The sequence below is a fragment of the Corythoichthys intestinalis genome, chromosome 15 (assembly GCF_030265065.1).
Source record: "Corythoichthys intestinalis isolate RoL2023-P3 chromosome 15, ASM3026506v1, whole genome shotgun sequence".
In the NCBI taxonomy this organism is placed as follows: domain Eukaryota; kingdom Metazoa; phylum Chordata; class Actinopteri; order Syngnathiformes; family Syngnathidae; genus Corythoichthys; species Corythoichthys intestinalis.
The window spans coordinates 5,046,742-5,073,138 of NC_080409.1; the positions used below are offsets into that span (position 1 = coordinate 5,046,742).

The 26,397-nt window shown below is 41.9% G+C and overlaps 1 protein-coding gene across 1 annotated transcript in view; it reads left to right on the forward strand.

The window, feature by feature from the left end:
- Nucleotides 1-24,578, forward strand: part of crim1 (cysteine rich transmembrane BMP regulator 1 (chordin-like)) — a 127,475-nt gene extending 102,897 nt beyond the window's left edge. Inside the window, exons 11-15 of the mRNA XM_057859292.1 lie at nucleotides 221-436; nucleotides 5,349-5,570; nucleotides 13,565-13,687; nucleotides 17,922-18,100; nucleotides 18,172-24,578. Of these exons, the coding sequence (XP_057715275.1) occupies nucleotides 221-436; nucleotides 5,349-5,570; nucleotides 13,565-13,687; nucleotides 17,922-18,100; nucleotides 18,172-18,354 (923 nt within the window). The 3' untranslated portion in view covers nucleotides 18,355-24,578. The remainder of the gene's footprint in view (nucleotides 1-220; nucleotides 437-5,348; nucleotides 5,571-13,564; nucleotides 13,688-17,921; nucleotides 18,101-18,171) is intronic.
- The last annotated feature ends 1,819 nt before the right edge of the window (nucleotides 24,579-26,397 follow it).

Consider the following 26,397-nt stretch of genomic DNA (forward strand, 5'->3'; position numbering starts at 1 on the left):
AACCCAGTTTCATGATCCTGGAGAAGTTAATTGCTTAAATTTTTCTATCACCCAATTTAAAGCCAACTTTGTACCGAGAGGACAACATGCTAACACTTTGCAGATGTCAGCTCGTGTCAAAACGCAACCTGGGCAAACTTTCCAGTGCTACTGGTTAGGAATGCATTCTTCTCAAATTGCCTAAACGTGACACAATTTCTCTCCTCTTGCAACATTTTAGATGAGTCCGGTAGTGGTCTGCCGGAGGGGATGGACATGGTGGTGTGCAGAGCCCCCGGGGGGGAGTTTTATGTGGAGGGGGAGACCTGGGACCTGGACGAGTGTACACGATGCACTTGTAGGCAGGGACGCGTCCTGTGCGACACTGAAGTTTGTCCTCCGGCTCTGTGCCAGACACCTACCAAAAATAAGGACACCTGTTGTGATGCGTGCTTGGGTAAGTTATTTCAAGGTACTTTGAGGTATTTTTGTGTTCATTTAAAATACTTTTGTACTCCATGCTTGCTTCACCAATGCCCTGATGAGTACAAATAGCCCTGACGTTAGAACTGAGACTGGCCTCAAAAAACCCTTTTTTCTTCAATTCAATAGAAAACACTGGCCTGCGCACGTTCTCGTGCATTCCCAAGCAGTAGTGCTGTTTCTCAAGCGACAAGCAGGACGGCTGTAAATTAGCATTAGCACCTAGCTTGAACTACGCAGTAGGCGGGCTTGACCACAGTCATTAAAAAAAATAATAATAAAATTAAGAAAAGGATAAGCCTGATACCAAACAAACAAACAAAAACACAGCATGGAACCATTAAATAATCTTTTCTTCACAGCATGTTACTTAAGGCTAAGTTCATACTACAGATCTTAATGCATGAATCCGATTTTTTCATGTTTTTCCGACTCGAGTGAGGCATTAACTTAACTGTCTGAACGGGACAAGTCGCATAGAAGTGGACCATTTCAAATCCGATCTGGGTCACTTTCGTATGTGGTTCAAATCTGATCTGGGCCACATTTTTCCAGATTGTTGCGGCGGTCTGAACTGTCAAGTCTCACAAATCGGAATTCTTGCAGCAATTACGTCATCAAAGAGCGAGAGAGATGGCACGCTACGGTAGCGGCGCAGCTGTGCGTTAGCACCTACAGTGGGTAGAACAAGTATTTGATACACTGCCGGTTTGGCTGGTTTTCCCACTTGCAAAGCATGTAGAGGTCTGTAATTTGTATCATAAGTTCTCTTCAACTGTGAGGGACGGAATCTAATACAAAAAAAATGACAATCACATTGTATGATTCTTAAATAACAAATTTGCATTTAATTGCATGAAATAAGTATTTGATACATCACAAAAATCGAACTTAATATTTTGTAAAGAAACCTTTGTTTGCTATTACAGATACCAAATGTTTCCGGTAGTTCTTGACAAGGTTTGCACACACTGCAGCAGGGATTTTGGCCCGCTCCTCCATGCAGATCTTCTCCAGAGCCTTCATGTTTCGGGGCTGCTGCCGGGCAACACAGACTTTGAGCTCCCTCCATAGATTTTCTATCGGGTTCAGATCTGGTAACTGGCTAGGCCACTCCAGGACCTTAAAATGCTTCTTACGGAGCCACTCTTTAGTTGCCTTGGCTGTGTGCTTTGGGTCGTTGTCATGCTGGAAGACCCAGCCACGACCCATCTTCAGGGCTTTCACTGAAGGAAGGAGGTTGTCAGCCAAGATCTGGCGATACATAGCCCCATCCATCCTCCCCTCAATACAGTGCACTCGTCCTGTACCCTTGGCAGAGAAGCAGCCCCAAAAAATGATGTTTCCTCCTCCATGTTTCACGGTTGGGAGGGTGTTGTTGGGGTTGTACTCATCCTTCTTTTTCCTCCAAACACGACGAGCCGAATTTAGACCAAAAACTTCAATTATGGTCTCATCCGACCACATGACCTTCTCCCATTGCTTCTCTGGATCATCCAGATGGTCAGTGGCAAACTTCATATGTGTCTGGACATGCACTGGCTTCAGCAGCGGGACCTTGCGTGCGCTGTAGGATTTTAATCCATGCCGGCGGTCCATGGAGCAAAAAAGGTTGGGGACCCCTGCTAGTGTGTCTGGTACCTGTGATTACCCATTGATTTCACCTGTTGTGGCCTGCTCCTTGTGTGTTGACCAATCCGCTGCCTCTTGTGTCACCAATCTGTGCCTCGTTGTCTCGTTACCCCTTGTCTGTGTATTTAAGCGCCCGGTTCCCGTTCTTGTTGCGTCGTTGTTTATTCCTGCGTCAAAGTCCTTGTGTTTATGATCCTGTGTTTACAGGTGAGTTTCGATATCTTTTGTTTGATATCCTTGACTTTTGTTTGTACTTTATTTTCTGTCACCATTAGATCTACCAAGGGTAGATCAGTTGATACAAATCCCTTTTGTATCCAGAGAAGGGTCATCTGACTCTAATCAGCATATCTTTTGTGAGCATTGAGGTCCTCATTAGTCATTCCCATTCACACTCACAAAACCGCAGGGTTAGATTGCTCCAATTAGCATCTTGAGTGTTTGCAGGGCAGGGCTAAGTGGACCGCTCAGGCAGGCAATCGGGCGGACAACCTATTTACGTATGTTTTAGTGTTTAGTAACTGCTCATTATGGTTGTCTAAAGTGATCAAATTGTGCACTATTTGACAAAATTGTTAAGATATCAGAGCACTTCATATTGCTGATGATGGAAGGCTGATGATGCACAACACAAACTCATTTTTTGCACAAAAAAAGCTTTTTAATCAATAAAAAAAAACGTGGAAAGAGACGACAAAAGAAAGTATATACAAGACATGGTGTAATAAAAAATAAAACATTTTTTATGTGGTGACATATGACACTTCGTCCTTTGGAGGTTGTTGCCGAACCAATTTTTCCTTCTGCGCCTTCTTTGCGCCTACATGGGAGTGATCCCATTCCTTGACAAGACCCACAAAGAAATCCACCCGTCTCTCTTGCCTTCCGGTGCATGCCTGATACAACACACATTTCATTCAGTGCTGCCATGTCAATCCTATTGTAGAACACGGCGACTGGCCATCTCCGTGTTCCTCCGTGTTTGACAAAGCCAAGGGAGCCCTAGATTTGCAAATGTTCAAGATGCTAATTGCAGCTATCCAGAGTGAAACTCCCCCCCCCCCCCTTCACACCTAGGCAGCGACTCCACAGGAGGGTGTAGGGGGGTTGTATGCTTGATTGCTTCTTTGACAAAGCCAGGTACTCAGTTTGGTAACGGTGTCATCTGACGCCCGTCTGGTCTCTATAGCCAAAAAAAACCCCGGGACTTCCAGTTTTAGTTCACCGAACGCCCTACCTTACTCCCCGTTTCCCTGCGTTTGGGTCCTCCATGCCTCCACGTCGTGACACAGTGCACGACTCCCCCTGTGAGCTTCTCGTCGAGAATGTTGCTCCCACCTTATCCCTGCATCTGCCTTCACAAAAACAGATTGCGGGAGGCCCGGCCTTTGATATATTTGGGCTCGGTCAACAGGAATGCGGGAATAATACTCATCCCACTGACTAGGCCCTGTGATGGATGTGGGTAGGCTCGAGCCAAGGCTTTGGTCCCTTGGAGAATTGGAAAAGACATGCAGATGAGTCTTGAGACTGAATGAACATCTGCTTGCTGGAATCCTTTGTTCATACTTGCCATTTGGGAAGCATCTTGAATAGACATATTCTTCTAGTCTTGCCTTCTCACGCTCCCTAATTATTTAATTCACCCATCGGTTAGATGACCCCTCAGTTGTTTTTTTTGTTTGTTTTTGTTTGTTTGTTTGTTTGTTTAATTCATCCAACATTAACACTTGTCTTGTTGGACTTCCCTGATGATTTTAGAATTTGGACAAGAAAATACATTGGAGGGCAAAATTACGAGCACATACGTCCGCCTCCATTTAACACATTGGCTGCCACTGAAGGCGTTAGACAGGCAATCCATTTAAAGTGGTAGGGTTGGCAGCAAATATTTTGTATCTCAATAATTGATCTGATAAATTTAATTAAAAATTATGATATTAAAAAGATTATTCACAGCTTTACATTTGCATTTTTTGATAGCATGTGGTATTCATTACATTAATTTCGACAAATACAGCTGAAAAATTATTTTATTTTTAAAACGAACTATTACTTTTTACCAATACAGGACTCTAGACTTCCTCTACATGGGGCCATTTTGCCTCTAAAATTTGACACATACATTTATATACTGCATATTTTAATATGCTGTACTGGTATTATATGCTATATGAATATTTTTATGGCTGACAAAGCTGAGTTGTAAAATAAATCACAAATGAGATATTAGTAGTTGTACTGAGTTCGTTTTGTCTAGACTTATAGATTAGTTGATTTTTTTTTTTTTCTTTTATCCCAGACAATTGTTTGAGGTCGTTTTAATTACCTGACATGTTTCGGCTCACTCACTCACTTGTCAGATTGACAGGCGAGTCATGCCCTCAGCTGACCGTTCACTCTTCCAGGATGCTGGTCCATGTAGTAGAGAGCATGTAAGCCCCCTCGTCCCTGTTGATGGTTCTTAGGCCCTGCTTGCTGATCTCAATGGCGTCCCTGATCGGACTGTATCCAAAGTGTCATTAAGAAAATACAACATAAACACAAACCTTACACAACATCACCAGATATTAGTCCATCCAAAGGACAAAATCCACCCGGAAAACAAATGTAATTCCATATATGAAATTCCATGCAAGTCATGCAATAAATTATACATCGGGGAGACAGGGAGGCTTTATTACAAGAAAAACAGAACACAAGAAGGAGTGTAAAAACGAGACAACAATGAGACAAACAAGGGCAATAAAAGAACAAGCACAACAGGAACATCACAAGTCAGCCATCACTGATAACCGCAAAAGGGAAAACCACAATATGGACTGAGAAAAGGCCAAAGTCATCCGCACCGAAAAAAGCATACATCATCGCTGGATCAGGGAGGCCATTGAGATCCGCAAGCAGGGCTCGAGGTCAATCAACAGGGACGAGGGGCTTACATGCTCTGTCAATCTGACAGGTGAGTCACACCTTCATCCATCAGCTGAGAAAGACACGTCATACCAACACCAGTGACTCTCTGATGAAGGCGGAAGTGTTCGCCGAAACATGTCAGGTAATTAAAACAACCTAAAACAATTGGATGAAAGGAAAAAACTCAACTAATGAGATATTAGTGTTTACTCAATAATTAGTGCAAATGTGTTTCTTTGCGCCACTTGAATTGGCGATGGGCCACTACGACTTGACACTGAACTAATGATTAACTGAAAGGAACTTTCCCTTACTTGAATGGTGTTTGTGTGCATCCAAAGAGGAGACCCAGAGTCCACTGCTGCCAGTGAACACCAGCCAGCAGGAGTATTGTATCACCAACGAGGGAGACGTTCTGCTGGCGGGAGACTCCTGGAAGACCAACGCTTGTACCAGTTGCATCTGCAACAACGGCACCATTCAGTGTTTCTCTCAGCGCTGTCCCCCTGCCAACTGCAGGGTCCCCGTCCTACGCAAGGGCCAGTGCTGCCCGTATTGTCTCGGTGAGTTTTACTTTACAAGCTCAAAATGACATCATTATTATTATTGATGGTAGTTTTGCATTAGGGTGTTCAGCCCATATATGGTGATTTTTTTTTCTTTCGAAATTTGAACTGGCTAAGTGCTGAATTGATTCCATTTGGTAAAGCCATTAACTGAGGAAAATACAGTGGTATGAAAAAATATCTGAACCTTTTGGAATTTCTCACATTTCTGCATAAAATCACCATCAAATGTTATCTGATCTTTGTCAAAATCACACAGATGAAAAAACAGTGTCTGCTTTAGCTAAAACCACCCAAACAATAATAGATTTTCATATTTTAATGAGGATAGTATGCAAACAATGACAGACTTGGGAAAAATAATTTGGTGAACCATCACATTTAATATTTTGTTGCCCCTCCCTTTTGGCTGCAATAACTTCAACCAGACGCTTCCTGCAGCTGCAGATCAGTCAAGCACATCGATCAGAACCAATATTGGCCCATTCTTCTAGATAAAACTGCTGTAAGTCAGTCAGATTCCTGGGATGTCTGGCATGAATTGCTGTCTTTAGGTCACCCCAAAGCATCTCAATGGGGTTCAAATCTGGACTTGGCACTCCAGAAAATGTATTTTGTTCTTCTGAAACCATTATGAAGTTGATTTACTTCTGTGTTTTGGATCATTGTCATGTTGCAGCATCGATCTTCTTTTTAGCTTCAACTGTCTGACAGACGGCCTCAGGTTTTCCTGCAAAACATACTGATAAACTTTTGAATTCATTCTTCCATTCATGATTGCAAGTTGTCCAGGCCCTGAGAAAGCAAAACAGCCCCAAGTCATGATGCTCCCTCCAACATGCTTCACGGTGGGAATGAGTTGTTGATGTTGGTGAACTGTTCGATTTTTCCTCCACGCATAACATTCTATGTTACTCCCAAACAATTCAACTTTGGTTTCATCAGTCCACAAAATATTTTGCCAAAACTTCTGTGGCATGTGCAAGTGCCTTTTTGTGAACATTAAACGTTTGTTTTTTTAGGCAGCAGTGGCTTCCTCTGTGGAGTCCTCCTAAGAACACCATTCTTGGCCATAGTTTTACATATAGTTGATGTGTTCACAGATATATTGGACTGTGCCAGTGATTTCTGTAAGTCTTTAGCAGACACTCTAGGGTTCTTTTTTACCTCTCTGAGTATTCTGCAATGAACTCTTGGCCTCATCTTTGGTGGACGGCCACTCCTTGGGAGAGAAGCAACGGTGCCAAACTCTCCATTTGTAGACAACTTTTCTGATTGTCGATTGATGAAAATCCAGACTTAGAGACGTTTTTTTTTTTTTTTTTTAAATCCTTTCCCAGATTTATACAAATGAACAATCCTTGATCGCAGGTCTTTAGACAGCTCTTTTGACCGAGCCATGATGCACATCAGACAATCCTCCTTCTTCCATCAAAACATTTCTTACCGGGTGTGTGTTTTATAGTGGGCAGGGCAGCTTTAGACCCCTCATCAGTGATTGGGCACACACCTGACTTAAAATGTTTGGTAAAAATTGGTTTCAATGGCTCTTTTAGTCTCCTTAGGCAGTGGGTTCACTTACTTATTTTTCCCCTCTTCTGTCATTGTTTGCATGCTATTCTCATTAAAGTACGAAAACCTATACATTTCTGGGTGGTTTTAATTAAAGCAGACACTGTATTTTCATCTGTGTGATTTTGACAGAGATCAGATCACATTTGATGGTGATTTTATGCAGAAATGTGAGAAATTCCAAAAGGTTCAGATACTTTTTCACACCACTGTAGGCAAAAGCTACTATCTATAATAATCTTATTTTCCAATGGTGTTTCTTCGGCGCACTTCCCAGCCAAAACCATTTGATCCACCGACACCGTTCAAACATCAAAACGGCCGGAAGGCAGGCTCTTTCGTTTGACATCCCAAAAATTACCATTTGTAAAACAGTGAAATTTCAAAACGCTACTTGTACTATCATTTTTGTCCAAACCGCCGTGAAGTTGCCCCCCCCATCAGGGGCAAATTAATTGAACAATTATGTCATTCGTTTGTGCCAGGTTTGTGCTCGTTTGTGCGATCGTTTTTGAGATATTAACAATTATTTTATAAGTCAGTCTGAGGTCAACCAGCCCCCCATTTTGATTAAAAATGGCTAAAACCTGTGTCAATTGTTTGTGATGTAAAAATCTTTTTGTCCTGCTGTCGTTTTTGAGAGAGTACCGTATTTTCTGCACTATAAGGCGCACCGGATTATAAGGGGCACCTTCAATGAATGACATATTTTTTTAAAAATTCCATATATAAGGCGCACCGCATTATAAGGCGCATAGAATAAACGCTACAGCTGGGGCTGGGGTTATTTTATGCATCCATTAGATGGTGCTGCACTAAAGGGAATGTCAACAAAACAGCAACACAACAGCAAGGTAAAAAATGTAGTGCAACATTTATATCACATAGTGGAGGGGAACTTTTTTCTTTACCACAGTCACCCTTTTTGCATTAGATGGGTTATCATTTTTCCACTGTTTTGCAATGTATACACTGTATATGACCAGAGCATGTATAAAGGCCAAAAACGCCTGTGACTATACCTGCTGCTTATGTTGAATTATCAAATATAATACGATTTATTCAAATTTATGGGGGATTTTTTTTTGTCTTTTTGGTCCCAAAATGTTGAGTTATAATTGGTCAGTGAAGAAAACAACAGTTTGGACATGAAGTTCAAGGTGTCCTGAAAAAAGGAACCAAACCAGGCCATTGTGAACAATTCTTTCTTTGAAATATAAAGGCTGTGTTTGTGTGTGCGTGTATGAATACAAACATAGCAAGCAAGTAAGACTTTGTATATTATGATGCAGTGTTATTTGTGGTTTTCTTATTATAATAGTGCAATTTTGTATGCCCGTTTTTGTTTGCAAATTTGTAAAAATCTGTCACACACATAAAAAAAACCTGTTTCGGCTCAATATTGATCAATATATAAGGCGCACCGGATTATAAGGTGCACTGTCGGCTTTTGAGAAAATTTAAGGCTTTTAGGTGTGCATTATAGTGCGGAAAATACGGTAATTTCGAGTGATCACGCGTCAGGCAGCCCCCATTTATTGTAAAATGGACCCAAAATGGAGCCCTGCGTTTATGCTAAATTTGTGGTGTAAAAATTTTTCGTTTGTGCTGCTATCGTTTTAAGGATATTGAGATATTAATTTCAAGTGATGACGTCAATCGCAGCACCTCCGTCGCAGCTGACGAAGGATACCAGCTCTCTCAATAACAGAGGACACACAAACGAATGGCACCATTTCGGGTCCAGTTAATATTTCGAAAATGATAGCAGCACAAACAAATAGCATAGATTTTCTATAAATCTGCGTCTGATAGGGGGCCAACTTCACAGAGGTATTACTTACAAATAAAAAATTTCAGGATATTGAAGGCACACCAGGCGATCATGCATCAAAAAAAGTATGGCTCCGCCCAAATTCGCCAAACACTAATGAACAAATTTTCCTATTCATTTCCAATGGCCCTACTCGCCATTCATTTCAATGGCACAAAAACATTTCTATTAACTCCCACTGATTTCCAACCTAAAAACATATCTCTATTAGAGGTAGTGGTTTTTGACCAAAAATATCCCATTAAAGCCCCTTGACATTCAACTGGCCATGCCATTGACGATCATGTATAGCCATTCCAATGATGGCCATAAACATCTACACTGCTGGCCAAAAGTATTGGTACCCCTGCAATTCTGTCAGATAATGCTCAATTTCCCCCAGAAAATGATTGCAATTACAAATAATTTGGTAGTAATATCTGTATTTATTTTGCTTAAAATGTAAAAATACGAATGAGAATGGGGGGGGGGGGGGGGGGGGGGTATTGTCATTTTACACAAAACTCCAAAAATGGGCCGGACAAAAGTATTGGCACCCTTTGAAAAATCATGTGATGCTTCTCTAATTTGTGTCATTACCAGCACCTGTTACTTACCAGTGGCACATAACAGGTGGTGGCAATAACTAAATCACACCTGCAGCCAGTTAAAATGGATTAAAGTTGACTCAACCGCTGTCCTGATTCGTCGTGTGTACCACATTGAGCATGGAGAAAAGAAGGAAGACCAAAGAACTGTCTGAGGACTTAAGAAGCAAAATTTTGAGGAAGCATGGGCAATCTCAAGCCTACAAGTCCATCTCCAAAGACCTGAATGTTCCTGTGTCTACAGTGCACAGTGTCATCAATGAGTGTAAAGCCCACGGTACTGCGGCTAACCTCCCTAGATGTGGATGGAAAAGAAGAATTGACGGGAGATTTCAATGAAAGATTGAGTGGATGGTGGATAAAGAACATCGACTAACATCCAAACAAGTTCAAGCTGTCCTGCAGTCCAAGGGTACAACAGTGTCTACCCGTTGGTGTCTGAATGAAAAGGGACTCTATGGTACGTTTTGGAAGAATGTTCTCTGGTCAGATGAGACAAAAGTAGAGCTTTTTGGGAAAAGAGTGTACTGGAAAAAAAACGAGGCCTTCAAAGAAAAGAACACAGTCCCCACAGTCAAACATGGCGGAGGTTTCCTGATGTTTTGGGGTTGCTTTGCTGCCTCTGGCACTGGACTGCTTAACCGTGTGCATGGCATTAGGAAATCTGAAGACTACCAACAAATTTTGCAGCATAATGTAGGGCTCAGTGTGAGAAAGCTGGGTCTCCCTCAAAGGTCACGGGTCTTCCAGCAGGACAATGACTCAAAACACACTTCAAAAAGCACTAGAAAATGGTTTGAGAGCACTGAAAAAAAGCACTGGAGACTTCTAAAGTGGCCAGCAATGAGTCCAGACCTGAATCCCATAGAACACATCTGGAAAGATCTGAAAATGGCAATTCGGAGAAGGCCCCCCTCAAATCTCAGAGACCTGAAGCAGTTGGCTGAAGAAAGGTCTGAATTTCCAGCAGAGTATTGTAAGAATTTCAATGATGGATACCGTATGCGGCTGATTGCAGTTATTTCATCTAAAGGTTGTGCTACCAAGTTTTAGGCTGAGGGTACCAATACTTTTGTCCGGTCCCTTTTTGGGGTTTTGTGTAAAATGACAATGATTTTTTTTTTCATTCTCTTTTGTGTTTTTTCATTGCAAGCAAAATAAAGGACAGTATTACTACCAAAGCATTTGTAATTGCAATCATTTTCTGGGAGAAATTGACCGCTATCTGACAGTATTGCAGGGGTGCTAATACTTTTGGCCAGCAGTTTATGCCCACGACACTCATGTATGTCTATTCTATTGACGCGGATGTATGTCAATGCCATTGACACCCATGAACGTAAATTCGATCGACAGGAAGACCAATCATCACAGCAAAGCAACTATCGCAATTCCTCCAGAAATGACATTTTCTAGTTTTTAATACAGTTGTCCCAAGCACATATTTTTACACCAGAGTTCGAGTACAAGTCACCTGCTTTTTGAAGATCTGCCCATTTCGAGTACCGATCCGATACCTTGGTAATTAAATTAGGTATTACAAAACATACTTTTTTTGTTTCTTTTGACAATATACTTGTCCATCCTAATTTTGTTTCTTTATACCAATTAAAAATAATCGTAAAAGCATTCTTTTTCCACCCTATTCCAATCCAGTCTTCTAAACTATTTAAAAAATAAAATAAAATCAAAAAGCCAATCTTTTTCACCCAACTGCGATCGTCTAAAAATGACTTGCTCAGGCCCAGTTTCCGATCACGTGAATCTGATCGGGAGACATACCTAATCATTATACTGCTGGATTATTTTGTTGCTTGCAACTCATTCGCTGACACTGACAGCGACTGACCTCCAATTAATTTGAACTGGGAAGAGTGATCATGTTTCACTGCCACTGACGGCAATAGATGTCCAATCCAATTTGACTGACGGCCACAGTGATCACCATCGATGATTGCCAATTAAGTTAATAATTAAAAATAAAAATAAAAATACAGTGGTATGAAAAATTATCTGAACCATTTGGAATTTCTCACATCTCTGCATAAAATCACCATGCTCTTTGTCAGAATCACACAGATGAAAATAGAGTGAATGCTTTAACTAAAACCACCCAAACATTCATAGATTTTCATATTTTAATGAGGATAGCATGCAAACAATGACAGAAGGGGGAAAAATAAGTAAGTTAACCCTCTGCCTAAGGAGATTTATAGAGCAATTGAAACTATTTTTTTACCAAACAATTTAAGTCAGGCGTGTGCACTGCCCAGTCACTGATGAGTGGTTCAAAGCTGCCCTGCCCACTATAAAACACACACACCTGGTAGGAATAAACAATGACAGAAAGGGGGAAAATAGGTCAAATTAAAATATGAAAACTTATGAATGTTTGGGAGGTTTTTTCATCTGTGTGATTTTGAAAAAGATCAAATGTGATCCATTTGATGGCAATTTTATACAGAATTGTGAGAAATTCCAAAAGGTTCAGACACTTTTCCATACCACTGTACATTTTAAAAACATCTTTTTCATCCAATTCTGATCTTCTAAAAATGACATGATCCGGCCCGATTTCCAATCACGTTATCAGATCGGGGACATGCCTATTATTATTATTATTTTTTTTTTTCCCCATTTATATTCGGATCGAGTATTGTCCCTGTAAAGATGTAAAAAATAGACAGGTGGGAATTAATTCAAACAATTTCAAGGTAGTGCTACAGCAATTAACGGATTAAATAGCGTAATTCGATTAGAAAAAAGCTTCTAATTCAGTTTTGAGGCTTTATTTAATTTGTGGCGTTGTAATGATTTGTTTTAAAAGCATTGCATTTAGTTTTATTGATTTGGGTGACACCCTAGTGGCAGCAGTGAGTATGACATAACTCATCTAACATGGCTGAATCCAACTGCTCCCTGTTAAGACCAACACAAGTTTTTGTTTGACCAAATATGATTTTTTTTAATGCATTCGCAATTTAGTTTTGAGGTATATTTAGTAGTTTTTTTGTGGGAATATGTGTTTGAACAATTTGTTAAGAGCATTATAAAATAAAATAAAAAGTTTGCATTTTATAGCATTTAAGTTAGCAGACTTTTGCAATGCAAGTTCGCCAATTATTCATTTACGTTACTTAGATCTTCATTTATATTTTTATACCGTTTGAAGATAAGAGTATAATTAATTTTTAAATGCATTTATTGCTCATGTGAAATGAAAGTCAATTCTGGATAGTCTGAAGAAACAGGTTTTTTTTTTTTTGTATTCACATTTAATACGATTTTGAAAGTAAAATCTTGGCAAGTCAAAATAAATGCTTGCAATAGCATAAACCGTTTTTTTCATTGTTTTACATCGCCTAAAATGTATTCTGCATTAAATGTCTTAATTAATGTTTAATCACTCGATTATTCGGATCGGTAGGTTAATCGATTAGTGAAATCGATAGCTGCAGCCCTATTTGAAGGAATGAATTCTGACTTGGCCGTCCGCCAGTGCTAAAAGTAGCTCGTACAAGATTTTCACACTAGAACAACAATAGGGGGAATCATAATTCATAGCGGTACCTGCCAAAAACAGGAAAGACAGAAAATATGCATGCAAGTTTATTAGGGCCCGCCATTCCGGCGCTACATAGGCAAACACTATCGTTCGCAACGTTCCATGTGATGTGCGCGCAATGCACTCACAACAAAAACATTCCTTAAGCATCCGCACATTCACACGTGTTTCCTGTCCCCGGTAAAATCGGACCGCAACGCTCACTCTGTGGCAGCGCAGGAAGCTCCGTGTCAGCTTTTCCTAACAGGGGAAAACCTCCACCCGATATGCTGTTTGAGCGCCCTTTGTTTTTATTATTTGGCTTTCACATAAGGCCTTAAAAGCCACGCTGAGAACACGGGGGAGTTGAAACAATAACATGATTGTACGTCTGTTAGGGTTCGTGTTACAAAAGGCGATTTCTAAATCAAACTTTTTATTTCTGTTTGGGAAGAAATGACCACATCTGCGCCAGTCTTGTTGTCGACCGTCACCTCAAAAACAAGGGTCACCACAAGTGTGCGACGGGCCGATGGGAACGTCGCTATCACAGAAACGCCTGTTGTTGCGGACACAGGTAACATCTTAAAACATCTTTCCCGTATCTGCTTTTATTTCCTTAGAAATGCATTCACTGCCATTGACGGAGACAGAAATCAATTTGAACCATGTTTACATGCAGCCATCGCAATACCCTTTTCAGTATCGGGGGTCTATCAGTTCAGATACATTGGGTATCAACGAGTGATAAACTTATTTGAAAAGTCACAGCAAAAGATGAAAAGAGCCACATGATTGGACGTGTATCGTAGCGGTGTGCCAATACATAGATTATTAGATTCATGGAGATTCGACACGTGGCGATTCGATTACAATTAATAAATGTTCAAAAACGATGATTTTCCCTAATAACTGAATGACACCCGCTGCTAGCAGAACAAAATTCAAGACATGTCTGCCGCCCAGATATCTTAAGGGATGCACAAGGTTAGGATGGCTACAGCGGTTATTGAGCGAAAAATTTACTCCTGTTCAAAACACTCGAAAATACAGTGGTATGAAAATGTATCGGAACCTTTTGGAACTTCTCACAGTTCTGTATAAAAATACCATCAAATGTGATCTGTCAAAATCACAGATTTTTGTGAACTTTATTTTTTTTGAGAGATAGGAATCTTATTTTTGTTGTGCTTTCACTAAATGATACTGTAACGACTTAACTGTTCTTAAATGCCCAAATGCATAATGGGAAGTTGGGCAACCATGACTGTCAGCGGTGGCTGCAAATGGTATATTTTTTCTGCATTGTGTACAATACAGGGTTTTAAGAAAAAAAATCATCTCCTGTCATTCTTCCCCACGTTGCTCGCCACAATAATTATAATTATTGTGGAAGAGAGGCCAAATGCCCCTATGAATGCCTGTGTCCACTCCACTCGCTTGTCTCTGCCTTTAGCTCTCAATGTACTTAAAACGGCGCGTTATTGTAGTCTGTTCGCAGCAATGCGTGAGTGGGTCATTCCGTGCGTGCGTTAAATATTTTAACGTGATTAATTTAAAAAATTAATTACCGCCCGTTAACGCGATAATTTTGACAGCCCTAATTTCTGGACTTTGACTTGGGCACTCCAGAACGTGTATTTTGTTCTTCTGAAACCATTCTGAAGTTGATTTACTTCTGTGTTTTGGATCATTGTCTTGTTGCACCATCCATCCTCTTTTTAGCTTCAACTGTCTGACAGACGGCCTCAGGTTTTCCTGCAAAACATCCTGATGAACTTTTGAATTCATTCTTCCATTAATGATTGCAAGTGGTCCAGGCCCTGAGGCAGCAAAACAGCCCCAAATAATGATGCTCGTTCCACAATGCTTCACAGTTGGGATAAGGTGTTGATGTTGGTGAGCTGTTCCATTTTCCTCCACACATGACGTTGTGTGTTCCTCCCAAACAATTCAACTTTGGTATCATCAGCCCACAAAATATTTTAAATAGAAATATTTTATAATACTTATTTTTCCCCCTTCTGTCATTGTTTGCATGCTATCCTCATTAAAATATGAAAACCTATAACTGTTTGGGTGATTTTAGTTAAAGCAGACACTGTTTTTACATCTGTGTGATTTTGACAAAGATCAGATCACATTTGATGGTGATTTTATGCAAAAATGTGAGAAATTCCAACAGTTCCAGATACTTTTTCATACCACTGTAAGTTTGTGTATGAGACAGGCAAGAACCGGGCGGTTGAACTTTCAATCCTCTTCTGTTAGCAAGTTATTTTTTAGAAAAAGAAAGGAAGAGAGATCATTCGTTGCCCCTTGCCTTTCAGTTGTCCAGCAGTAGGTTCAAGTTGTGTTAATTGGAAACAAAATCTATTGATGAAATGTAGTCTTATTTCTAAAGGCACTTTGTTTCCAGAAAATGTGGAATTCATTCCACCAGTGTAAATTCTACTGTATTGTTGAGAGAAAATAAGTACTGCCTTTGAAACAGCTAATGTATGTGCACCTTTTGGTGAAAAAGAGCAGCTTGAGGTTAGTTTTGTGTTGTATACAGTGGTATGAAAAAGTATCAGAACCTTAATTTCTGCATAAAATCACCATCACATTTGTTCTGATCTTTGTCAAAATAACACAGATGGAAAAACAGTGTCTGCTTTAACTAAAACCACCCAAACATTCATAGATTTTCATATTTTAATGAGGATAGCATGCAAACAGTGACAGAAGGGGGGAAATAAGTGAACCCTCTGCCTAAGGAGACTTAAAGAACAATTGAAACCATTTTTACTAAACAATTTAAGTGAGGTGTGTGCCGGGTCACTGATGAGTGGTTTAAAGCTGCCCTGCCCACTATAAAACACACACCTGGTAAGAATTGTCTTGATGAGAAGCATTGTCTGATGTGCATCATGGCTCGGTCAAAAGAACTGTCTAAACACCTGCGATCAAGGATTATTGATTTGTATAAAGGGGAGCATAATGTTTTTGGGCTTTTTTGCTACCTCGGGGCCTGGACAGCTTGCAATCATTAATGGAAGAATGAATTCAAAAGTTTATCAGGATGTTTTGCAGGAAAACCTGCGGCCGTCTGTTGACAGTTGAAGCTAAAAAGAGGATGGATGCTGCAACTGCTGCTACTTCAGAATGGTGTCAGGAGAACAAAATACATGTTCTGGAGTGGCCTGGTCAAAGTCCAGACTTGAACCCCATTAAGATGCTGTTGCATGACCTAAAGACAGCGATTCATGCCAGACATCCCAGGAATCTGACTCAACTACAGCAGTTTGATAGAGATGAATGGGCCCAGATTAGTCCTGATCGTTGTGCCAGACTGATCTACAGCTACAGAAAGTGTCTGGTTGAAGTTATTGCTGCCAAAAGAGGGGCCACAAAATATTAAATGTGATGATTCACTTACTTATTTTTCCCCTTTCTGTCATTGTTTGCATACAATCCCCATTAAAATATGAAAATGTTTCAGTGGTTATAGTTAAGGCAGACACTGCTTTTTCATATGTGTGGTTTTGACAAAGATCAGATCACATTTGATTGTGATTTTATGCAGAAATGTAAGAAAATCCAAAAGGTTCAGATACTTTTTCATACCACTGTAGGCATGTTGAGAAATACGTACTGCCTTTGGAATGGTTAACGTTTTTGCACTTTTTTGTAAAAAGGGTTTCTTGTTGTATGGGCATGTTTCCATCGTTCCTGTTGAATCATTAGAATATTTTAAATAAATAATGGACATGAATTTGTTTTGCTACTTTACTAATTGATAATGCTTGATGCATCGATAATCGTGATCATCGTCAATACCATGATCATCGTTTAATAATCAAATCGCAGCACCCTGAATCATAATCGAATCGTGGGGTGGCTTAGATTGGCACGCCCCTAGTGTATTGTCAAGTACGGAAGGCATCTGACCTTTTAGCCAAATTGCCGGAACACACCAGCTGAACCGCCGGACCCGCGCTGGCGCAGCTCCAACAACCCGGGCAAACGAGACCCCGACAACCTGGCAATAAGGCCAAACTCTGCGCGTTCACCTTAGTCTGAACCCCTTGTACTGGCTCCATTTTGAATTCTGGAACAAGGCCTCGAAGCACAAGTTGACAATTTATTCAGGTCGACAGCGAACATACAGCAGACAGGGACCCAGGCGAGGATTAAGGGACACCAAGTCAACAAAAGGTTCCCGAGAAAACATAACAAGGATTAGTTAAACACTTTTTGAAGGCTCTTGCAGGGCGGGTTGTGGGCAGAAGAAGGGTGTGTTTGGGCGTTGTTTAGGATTATTGTTTGTTTGTGGATTGGACAGGAGGATTCGGGAGTTACTGTTGTCAGGGCATCGAGTGTTGTGGATTTTTCCACCTCAACGTCAAAAGGGCTTTTGGAGTCTTATAAGTTGGATATCGGGCATTCTCCGGTGTTCTTTGTGTTGGGACAGGGCGTCCCACCATTTGTTCTGGACTGTCCGGGAGAACTGATTGCGAGAGTTGGTGGTGCAGAAGTGGGCTTGTCAGCGTCAATCAGTGGTTCCCTGATAAGAAGGCGTCATGTATCTCTTATGCCCTATATTCTGCTTGCTCTCCTTAAACTATGGTATAAGTGCTATTTACTGGGTGTATTAGAGTAATACAAACCGTAAAACAGTAAATAGGAGAAATGATACTATTCCCCATTGATTATATTAAGTGTGTTGTGCAGAGAGTAATGCAAACAGACGGTGCCTACGAGAAAAGACATCTACTTCAGTACTAATGTCTGACATTGGATTGATGGTATTTGCACACCTCTCGCAGATGAGACAGCTTTGGGTGAAAATTACCCAAACCAAACAGAGATGGCCGTCATCTACCAGTCAGCCGCCTGGATCCTGGCAGGTCTCCTCTTGGCTATCATCATCTTCCTCATTGTTGCTTTGCTTATCAACAAGAAAAAGAAGTGGGTGCAGATGTCCTGCTACAGTGCTCCAAAAAAGGTGGGATTATTTGGATGTTTTGTTCAGGTCATTGGCCATATTCATATTTACATTCCCCTCTGTCCTTTCAGACGGTGATCTTGAAGCATGTGAACAAGAACCAAGTGGTCTATATGGAGCCCTCCAAGGAGAACAAGTTTCAGAACGTGAAGAACGACTGTGGGATCCATTTCTCCCCCGAGACCAGCTCTCCCTGCGCGGACAAGATGACCATCCCTAGAGCCAAGCTGGCAAACAACTGGACGGCGCGCTAACATCGGCGGACAGGAGCCGGGCGCCGCCTCATGCTCTCTTTTGTACTGCTGTCGTTCATGGTCATTTATGCATCCGCACATGCGCAGACAGACACAGACACATACCCCATGGAGGCCGCCTGCTCACCACATCTAACATTTGTGGCTAGAAAACACCCCAAGTTCGCAACAGAAACAACACAATGTGACCCTTCTTGTGTGTTTGGACCTTTTCCAGCAGGGACATTGTCCAGAGGTGCTGGCAAGACACACACACACACACACACACGGCTTTACGGCACAATCGCTGAGCCTCCTCAGTCAGACTTAAACTAAGAACAAGTGTAACTTAATCACCTTTCTTGCCTGCTTTCTGAGTAGAAAGAGGGGAGACCGTGTTTGGATTTGGGGGTTACAGCATGCTGCCCCTTCTTAGTGGAGCAGATGCCAGTACAATTAGCAGGGAGGCCAAAAGAACTGCTTTGTAGCCACCAAATTGTAACAGTCCAGCGGGCTTTATAGCGTTAGAATGTGTGGTTTCTGTTTAGTATGTTGTATATTACAGCAGTACTGTACTCGTATTCATTCTTGTTTTGTTGATGTCCTCTTCGGGCCAAATTTTTGATGGTTGAAACATTCCCGCCACCTGATGAACAAATCTTTTTGAAATGATCTGCAAGAATTCCCTCAGGAGTCTGCCGCGCAAACAGAAGCTAACAGTTTCCAACCGTCTGCTTTTGCGATTTATATCTGGAAGATGAGTCGGTGATGTCAATCTCGAAAGCAGAAGAGGAGACAAATATGCTTTGAAATAATCCCTAAAAGTCCAGATGAAATTATTTTATGCCGCTTTAGAATGGTACATTGTTTTGAATGTTGCCAATCAATTCCTTTAAAATACTACAACCTTACAAGAGTGACCCTAACGACCTATGTGAAGGTGGCCCCCCATCAGATGCAAATTTATAGAAAAATGATGTCATTCCCTTTATGATGGAAAAAAAATTGTTTGTGCTGCTATCGTTTTTTAGATCGCGATTCCTCGTTTTTGCCGGTTAATGGAAACCGCTACCCTCCCCCGTGAATATCTGCAAAGTAGTGGCGAGCCATAGACTTCATAATGTATTGACGGGGCGTGGGGCCGATAAATAGGGGGCCTGCATTGTTGGCCAGGCCGTCAAAGCTGACCGAGTGGAATCGGAGACAAAGAGCTTTTTTCGTTAAAAATTCTTGTGAATAAATGCTTAAACGCCCTGAATTCTTTATAGATATGGATGTAAAACAGTCACGATTCTTGGTTAAAAGCAGAAAAAAAAAAGTGCAGTTAGCGTTTATTTTACGTAAATATGTCGAAGTATGATCGAACTATGATCCTAGGAGCTATGTTGTCTGGGGCTTTAAGCCCCTGGCAGGGTCACCCATGGCTAACAGGTCCTAGGTGAGGGGCCAGAGAAAGCATGGCTCAAAAGACCCCTTGTGATGAAGACCATTAACGGATTCAGGTTTCCCTTGCCCAGACGCGGGTTACCGGGGCCCCCCTCTGGAGCCAGGCCTGGGGGTGGGGCTCGAAGGCGATCGTCTGGTAGCCGGGCCTGTTCCCATAGGGCCCGGCCGGGTACAGCCCGAAAAGGCAACATGGGTCCGCCTTCCCATGGGTTCACCACATGCGGGAAGGGCCAAAGGGGTCGGGTGCATAGTGATTTGGGCGGCAGCCAAAGGCAGGGGCCCTGGCGGACCGACCCCCAGCTACAGAAGCTAACTCTTGGGACATGGAATGCCACCTCTCTGGCGGGGGAAGGAGCCCGAGCTGGTGTGTGAGGCAGAGAAGTTTCGACTAGATATAGTTGTACTCGACTCCACACACAGTTTTGGTTCTGGTACCAGTCCTCTCGAGAGGGGTTGGAATCTCTTCCACTCTGGAGTTGCCCATGCTGAGAGGCTCCGAGCAGGTGTGGGAATACTTATTGCCCCCCGGCTTGGCGCCTGTACGCTGGGGTTTACCCCAGTAGACGAGAGGGTAGCCTCCCTCCGCCTTCGGGTGGGTGGCGGGTCCTGACTGTTGTTTGTGCTTACGCACCAAACAACAATTCAGACTATCCACCCTTTTTGGAGTCTTTGGAGAGTGTGCTGGAGAGCGCCCCCTCTGGGGACTCCGTCGTTCTCCTGGGGGACGCTCATGTGTGTAATGACAGTGAGACCTGGAGGGGCGTGATTGGGAAGAACGGCCCCCACGATCAGAACCCGAGTGGTGTTCTGCTATTGGACTTCTGTGCTAGTTACTGATTGTCCATAACGAACACCATGTTCAAACATAGGGGTGTCCATATGTGCACTTGGCACCAGGACACCCTAGGCAGCAGTTCGATGATTGACTTTGTAATCGTGTCATCGGACCTGCGGCCGTATGTTTTGGACACTCGGGTGAAGAGAGGGGCGGAGCTGTCAACTGATCACCACCTGGTGGTGTGTTGGCTCCGATGGCGGGGGAAGATGCTGATCAGACCTGGCAGGCCCAAACGTATTGTGAAGGTCTGCTGGGAACGTCTGGCAGAAACCCCGTCAGAAAGAGCTTAAACACCCACCTCCGTCCGATGTTGAGACGGCCGATTGGAGCTGTGGCCGTAAGGTGGTTGGTGCCTGTCGTGGCGGCAATCCCCGAACCCGCTGGTGGACACCAGCGGTAAAGGATTCCGTCAAACTGAAGAAGGAGGCCTACTGGGCCTTTCTGGCCTGTGGGACTCCGGAGGCAGCTGACAGGTACCGGCTGGCCAAGCGGACTGCCGCTACGGCGGTCACCGAGGCAAAAACTTGGGCATGGGAGTAGTTTTGCGAGGCAATGGAAAACGACTTCCGGACGGCTTCGAGGAAATTTTGGTCCACTATCCGGCGTCTGCGGAGAGGAAAGCAGTGCATCGTATATACTGTATATAGTGGAGATGGGGTACCGCTGACCTCGACTAGGGACGTCGTTAGTCGGTGGGGAGAATACTTCGAAGACCTCCTAAATTCCACCGACATTCCTTCCTTTGAGGAAGCAGAGTCTGGGGACTCCGGGCTGGGCTCTCCTATCTCTGGGGTCGAAGTCACTGAGGTGGTTGGAAAGCTCCTCGGTGGCAAGGCCCCGAGGGTAGATGAGATCCGCCCGGAGTACCTAAAGGCTCTGGATGTTGTGGGGCTGTTGTGGCTTACACGCCTCTACAACATCGTGTGGACATCGGGGACAGTGCCTCTGGATTGGCAGACCGGGGTGGTGGTCCCCCTTTTTAAGAAGGGGGACCGGAGGGTGTGTTCCAATTATAGAGGAATCTCACTCCTCAGCCTCCCCGGTAAAGTCTACTCAGGGGTACTGGAGAGGAGGGTCCGGCGGGAAGTCGAATCTCGGATTCAGGAGGAGCAGTGTGGCTGTCGCCCCGGCCGTGGAACAGTGGACCAGCTCTACACCCTTGGCAGGATCCTCTTTATAGGTATGGACGTAAAACAGTCTCGATTCTTGGTTAAAAGCAAAAAAACTGTGTAGTTAGCATTTTTTTGCGTAGAAATTGCGGCCTATGATGCCAATGCAGTAGCGGCTAATTTCTCCCATTGATTTTTTTCACAAGTTTTTTAAAAGGCATGCACGGTACGAAAAATATAATAATTACCTTGAATCCTCGGACAAATCACTCCTGAGACAATACTTCCTGTTTGTATAAGATACAGCTTTCGTACTTTTTCAACAGAAATCCGGCGATAGATCGCTGCGTGCGTGTTTTTGAATAGCTCCGCTTGATGTGGGCGGCCCCCTACTTGAATGCGAGGCGCAGTACATGACCGATCTGACCTGTCAATACCATTATGAAGTCTATGATATGGCAATTTTTTCTAATACCGTTAAGGCCTAACTATCTTTACTTTTTTTTTTTTTTTTTTTTTTTTTTTACTTATTAACGGCTAAAAAGTAACAAAATAATCCAGAAATACCATGTCATTACCAAAAGATACAACAACATATACGTTTTTTTACTTCGCAACACCCGCCCAGATGACAAAGTATTGGCAGATTCTCAAAATCAGGTGACTCAGACTCGGATGCAAAAATATGTGATCGGGACATCCTTAATTATAATAATTTTCAAAATGTGTAACAATCGCCAAATGTTCTTAGCTAATATGGCCTTAATACAACTAAAACAGTATTTGGACAAAATATATTACATGAGCGTTTTGTTTTTAAAGTAGCACTTTTCGGCTGTTTTTTTCTTTTTCTTCTTTGGGGGGCTAAACATGCTAATCAAGGATTTGATGGCTGAATTAAATCACTCCAGTTAACACACAATGTTCAAGCTGGAGGCCATGTGCTGTACCAATCGGATCAAAGCGGAATTCCATTTTTTTTTTCTTTAATTATTTTAAATCACCACTCAAAGCGTTGCCAATGTACAGTATTGCTCCATAACAAAGATGATTGTGATGCCAAATCTGATCAACTGGTTGCTATTGATTTTTTGTTTGTTTGACAGCAGATCACGTGCTTTAAAATGAAGAGTGTGAATGATTCCCTGTTCTTTTTGTTCTACTTAGTGTAAAAAGCTAGTCTAAATTAGTTCAGCAGAAGAGTACCCTATTTATTTTTTCACATAGCTTTATTTATTAATACTGTAGTTCGAGTTTCCCCCCTTTTCTTTTTTTGGAGTATGAACTTTGGTAGCCAAAGTTTCTGTACATTTTAGGACATTTACACCGATCTGCTATATTTAGTACTGCCTTATTTATTTTTGTTCCAAGCCTGTAAATAAGTGAAACTGTAACATTTACTCATTTTGAGAAATAAACGTGTGAAACAAACAGAACATGAGAATCTGGTGTAATGCGGACACTGCCATTGACTGTGATGGACATCCAATCATCCTTCTGTTGTGAAATGAAATGTGTTTGTAGACTCACTTGTAGACATCCTATCCATTTAAAGTGCGTATGACACCAAAAAACATGTTAATTTCATTTTTCACGCAGTGTTTTATGCTCCTGAATCAAATGGACCGCTTGGATGTGTGTGGAAGCGATCGTTTTATGCACTACGGTATAAAAGTTTAGGGTCACTTAGAAATTCCCTCCTTTTTGAAACAAAAGCACAGTTTTTTTTTTTCAATCGAAATAACATTAAACTAATTAGAAAAACACTCTATACATTATTAATATGGTAAATGACTATTCTAGCTGGAAACGTCCGGTTTTAATGCAATATCCACGTAGTTTTGTAAAGAGGTCAATTTACAGCAAACGTCACTACAGTGTTCTAATGGTACATTGTGCTTGCTAGTTGCCTTAGAAGGATATTAGATGATTAGAAAACCTTGTGCAATTATGTTGGCACACCTCAAAACGGTTTAGGTGGTTAGAGAAGCTATATAACTGATCTTTTTTTTAGCTAGTTGGGTATCTGGACCACTCTCAAAATGGCCAGAAAAAGACAACTTTCATGTGAAACTTGACAATCTGTTCTTAGAAATGAAGGCTATTCCATAAGAGAAATTGCCAATAATTTGAAGACTTCCTATAACGCTGTGTACCACTCCCTTCAGAGAGCAGCACAAACAAGATCTAACCTAAGTCGAAAGAAAAACGGGAGGCCCCGCTGCACAACCGAGCAAGAAGACAAGTACATAAGAGTCACTAGTTTGAGAAATAGATGCCTCGCAGGTCCTCATCTAGCAGCTTCATTAAATAATACCCGTAAAACGCCAGTGTCAATGTCGAAGATTGGAAAAAAGTGTTATGGATAGACAAATCATAGTTTGAGGTGTTTGGACTTTGGATCAAAGAGGAGAACATTTGTGAGATGCAGAACAACGGAAAAGATGCTGGAAGAGTGCCTGGTGTCATCTGTTAACTATGGTGAAGGTAATGTGATAGTCTGGGGTTGATTTGGTGCTGGTAAAGTGGGAGATTTGTACATAGTCAACAGGATTTTAAATAAAAAAGACAATGCTCGATTGGAGTCAATTTCATCCTACCACATGACAATGACCCAAAGCACACCTCCAAATTTTGCAAAAACTATTTAGGAAAAAAGCAGGCAGCTGGTATTCTATCTGTATTTGGAGTGGCCAACACAGTCAACAGATCTCAAACCCATTGAGCTGTTGTGGGAGCAGCTTGGCCGTATGGTACGCCAGAAGTGCCCATCAAGCCAATCCAACTTGTGGAGGGTGCTTCTGGAAGCATGGAGTGTTTCTCTAATCTTCTTTCTCTACTTCTCAACAAATTAACAGCTAGTATGGCATTGGTCTGCAAAGCTGTAATTGCTGCTAAACGAGCATTCTTTGATGAAAGCAAAGTCTGAAGGAGAAAATTATTATTTCAAATAAAAATCCTTATTTCTAACCTTGTCAATGTCTTGATATACTATATTTTCTATTCATTTTGCAACTCATTTGAAAAATAAAAGTGTGACCTTTGAAGGAAAACACAAAATTGTCTGGGTGACCCCAAACTAACGGTAATGTATATTCAATTTTTGAATCCCGCACAATGAAAATGAGTGACTTCCGGCTTCGGTCTCAGGTTTAGGACGAATGTGAATGTGACGTCATCCGGGTCACGATCTCACAATACAGCATTGCTTTATAGCATGCAGATAGACAGCGGATTCAGCTGATTTTGCAAATTTATTCGTTTTTTGCATCACGCTAGCCAAACGGCTGCAGAAAATTGTTGCTGCACCAGGAAGAGGCATGTGAGCCTTTTTGGGTTTCAAAAGGTTCCCGTTCACCCGGATATTGGCCAAAACAAGCCCTACTAGTGTGGGACCATTGGACTTACGAGGAAGTGAGTAAACAACGTATTTTGTATTATGTCAAATACTGAGATCATGGCACACATTTTAGTACGGAGGTGGCTTGCATTTTGTGGCAGATTGTTCACCGCGAATGCCACTTGGCCGACGACCGGCAGGTTGTTTGCACACACCCCTCCGTACTCGGTTTATTGCCCTCTTTGTGTGCGAGGTGTTCTGTCAAATTTTCAACCCCAGCAGAAATGGCAACTTTGTGTTAAAAATGGCTGCAAAACGGGAAGGAGCTGTAACTTGCTCGCCGCCGGGCGGGTTGCCAATCGAGAAAGACAATCGACAACCCCGCCGCCATGTGAGATGATCCGGGCTAGCTTTGTGTGATTTTTCGCTTCGAAAAGTGAAAATAAGACTTTGAGACGTGACTCTGTTCAGGGTAGCATGTCGGCGAGCTGTCACGCCCCTTAGTTTGTTTACATTCTCCGAAGCCAGGGCAGGGAAATGACAAAAGCCGGACTAACGACGGTGACAAAAAATATTGTTCGGGAGGTGCGACAGTAAAGGAGAAGTCGACACTTTTGACCATTATGGAGTAATTTTGCCATGTCGTACTGAACACATGCATTTTTATGATTTCATCTTCCATTTAGCACAAGACTGTCATTTGTCATGACCATACCATTTATTTAGCAATTGGGGAAGAATACAGGGTGTCCATAAAGTCATTTTACCATTTTAAAAAATTTATTAAAAATGCAATTGTTTAGATATTTTATTCAGATTTGTTCTATTGTATTCAGTGTTTATTTGAAGTTTTTTATTGAATAATTGGTCCATTTTTCTTCATCGAGACATCAATTTCTGCAAATGTTCACCTTGACCTTTTAACTGAATATGTGGCACCACAACTGAATGACCTTCAACCAACCTTCATTTTTTAGCAAGATGGTGCACCTCCACATTGGGGGCTGCATGTTCGTGGGTTCCTCAATCAAGTAGAAGTAGGAGTAGTAGTAGAAGTCAGCGATATATGGCCTTTTTTTCAACATCGGACGATAAACCCCCAAAAAATCAGCGGATTAACAAACAAATGAGTCGTTTTTTAAAAATTCTTTTGATAAGGCATCTGTGTACAGTAGGCAACTGTGGTCGCCGCCGTTGACTAACAGCAACTTGAAGGCAGGCTGTTACAGGAAACTTCAGGCTTGTCTATTTTGTAAATATTTTTTTTAATCTTGCATGGGAGAATATGTAATATTGCTTTAAGGTGTAAGCTTTTTAAGGTGTTTACTGAG